At 44.3% G+C, this 2,596-nt stretch overlaps 1 protein-coding gene across 1 annotated transcript in view; it reads left to right on the forward strand.

Moving 5' to 3' along the window:
• LOC130419048 (zona pellucida sperm-binding protein 3-like) overlaps positions 1–1,364 on the forward strand; it is a 2,228-nt gene extending 864 nt beyond the window's left edge. The window contains exons 3-7 of the mRNA XM_056745437.1: positions 231–405; positions 492–585; positions 672–760; positions 840–1,084; positions 1,160–1,364. Of these exons, the coding sequence (XP_056601415.1) occupies positions 231–405; positions 492–585; positions 672–760; positions 840–975 (494 nt within the window). The 3' untranslated portion in view covers positions 976–1,084; positions 1,160–1,364. The remainder of the gene's footprint in view (positions 1–230; positions 406–491; positions 586–671; positions 761–839; positions 1,085–1,159) is intronic.
• Positions 1,365–2,596: the final 1,232 nt, after the last annotated feature.

Here is a 2,596-nt window from a genome sequence, read left to right on the forward strand (position 1 = left end):
CATTGAGGCTTTTAAAAAGTGTTTGTTGGTTCATTTATGAGAATAAAAACCGTATCTTAAGTTACTAAAGTCTTCTTCTGCTGGAGACCGGTTGTGTGTTTCTAGCCTCCTCTTGTCTCCGTCAGTTCCTCACATGTCCCTGTTTGGTTTCAGCAGGTCTGACATTATTCAATCATGTTGAGTTTCATGTGGGGATGTTTGGATGTAATGAACGTGAATAATATCTGCAGGTGATTTTAGTGGTCCTGCACCATCTTTGACCTTTAAACTGGGCTCCAGTATTCCCATCAGAGCAGAAGTTGACAATCCTGGATCTCTGCTGATGTTTCTGGAGAAGTGTGTGGCCTCCACAGACTCCGACATCAGCCGTATTAGTCCGGTGCATCCCATCATTTCTAATTCTGGGTAAGCAGATGCTTATTCCGTCATCTTTAGCTCATGTTTACATCTGGTGCTTTTGAGACTTTGAGACTTTTTTTGAGATCTTGCAGATGTCTGATGGAAAATTCCACATTCCTGCCGAGACTGGTGCCCGCTGAGATCCGGCTTTATCTCCAGGCCTTCAAGTTTGCTCTTGGAGAGAAAGTGAGGACTGTTGCTGGTGCGGCTTTGATCTCTTATGTGCAGGTTTTATTGGTTGATGTCTTACTCCGTTTGGCGCTCGTCTGCAGATTTTCCTTCATTGTGACTTGATGGCGAGGGACATCAACAGCATGATGGTCAATGGGAAAGCGTGTCACTTTGTGAAGGAGAGCAGCAGGTTTTCGTTTTGTGTGGTGGTAATTTTAGGACTAGAGATGGATTGGTTTGGTTGATGATCATGAACCGTTTTGTTACAGATGGGAACTGCTTGATGATCCATCTCAGAGTTCTGTGTGTTCATGCTGTGATTCGACCTGCCCGTGGAGGCCAGACTTCAGGAACTGTACGATCGCTGGAGCTCATGCACCTCATCTGGACTGTCAAACCCCTTAACAGTCTGATTTTTCTCCTCAAGGTGTTTCCGCACGCAAGGTTCTCGGGCCCTTAATAATTGTGGAGGATACACCTAACAGATCTCTGGACACTCTGGTATCTGAAGAAGGTTTGTGCGGTCTGTATGAAGTCGGTTTCAGTTTATTGTCAAGGCTTTACACCATGTTCTGTGTTTTATGTCCAGGTTTGAGTGCATCTCCGGTGTGGTTGTTGGTGACGTTGGTCACATCGCTGCTGCTCACTGTAACTGTTGTGTTGGCCATGAGTTACTATATGTGTGTCTGGAGAGGTGGACGCATGGGCTACAGACCCAGAAGAGATCTGCTGACCAAGCACTGATCCTCAATTCGCTTTCAATAAAGATTGTGTAAAAAAAAAATGCACGTAAACATGGCTTTGTACCGCACTTTTTATTGTCTCGAAATGTTCCTTCTTATTGGGTAAATGTACAGCACGTGTTGTGACCAGCAGGCGGTGCTGTTGGTCAAGTCATCTGTACCCACACCAGCAACTTCTGTAAGATTCTTGATCTGGCCGATATGTGTTTTTTTTTTTTTTGGTGACTTAACTCCGTAATGTCTCATTCACACCGTCGAGAAACAAAAAACGAATTTATTTCTTCAGGACGAATCTGTCCTACATCTTCAGTGTGACTCTTTTCTCTAGTACAGATCAAGGAGCTGATAGAAGAGGTGATAACGGCTCACATTTAAAGACCTCAATGAGAAACACAAAACGACAGAGGTGGCTCGTGTCTCGGTTCAAGAGACTCGTGTGCAAACGAAAGAATTCCGAGAGCATCACAAATTGTATAGTCAAGAACTTTGATCAGTTGTTGAAGCGTTTCTCTGATGGATTATAGAGGATTAGAGCTCTTCACATATATTATTAGCTAAAGGTTTCAGAGCAGAGATTAGCATCTATGAGCTCATGGTCACATTTCTATAACTTAAGTTTTCTTGAATCGGACTCTGGTAAAGGTTCATCATGATGACTGACATCCGAACTTCTCTTGATCCACAGAACAAGAGTCTGACCTAAACGGCAGCAACGTCTCTGTTTGAACGGGGTTGACCTCATTGACTTTCATCAATACACATTGAGTGGATCTAAAGACAAAATTACTGTTTTCGAAATGGAAAGTACAAACAGATGCACTCGTCCACACGGGAACATGAACCACAGACTGACGAGTGGCCATTTGAGCATCAGGGCTAACTGAAGGGAACCACTTAACAGCAACCCTGGAGTTTCAACAACACGAGACCTTGCGGCTGGTATAGACGTGGAATGAAAGGCGCAGAGGTCACTGAAGTGCCTGATGGGTCACTTTAAGAGTCGAGCGGCAATCTAATGGCAGTAATGAATAAAAGTTGCCTTCATTGTGCTGCACATACAGGTGGTCTGTTAAGACCCACGTCTATTCACGTGCGTGTGTGTCACTCATCTGACGCACACACACAACACAACTGGTGTTTCTGTTCTACCCACTATACTCTTTCTGATCTATAGAGCTGTGGATTCAACACACTGCAGTACAGAGACACTCCACAAGGGTGAGACGTTACTTTACAAATCCAACACAACACAAAAGACAGACGGACTCACTACAGCGGCACGA

This window comes from Triplophysa dalaica, chromosome 4 (genome assembly GCF_015846415.1).
Source record: "Triplophysa dalaica isolate WHDGS20190420 chromosome 4, ASM1584641v1, whole genome shotgun sequence".
Classification (NCBI taxonomy): domain Eukaryota; kingdom Metazoa; phylum Chordata; class Actinopteri; order Cypriniformes; family Nemacheilidae; genus Triplophysa; species Triplophysa dalaica.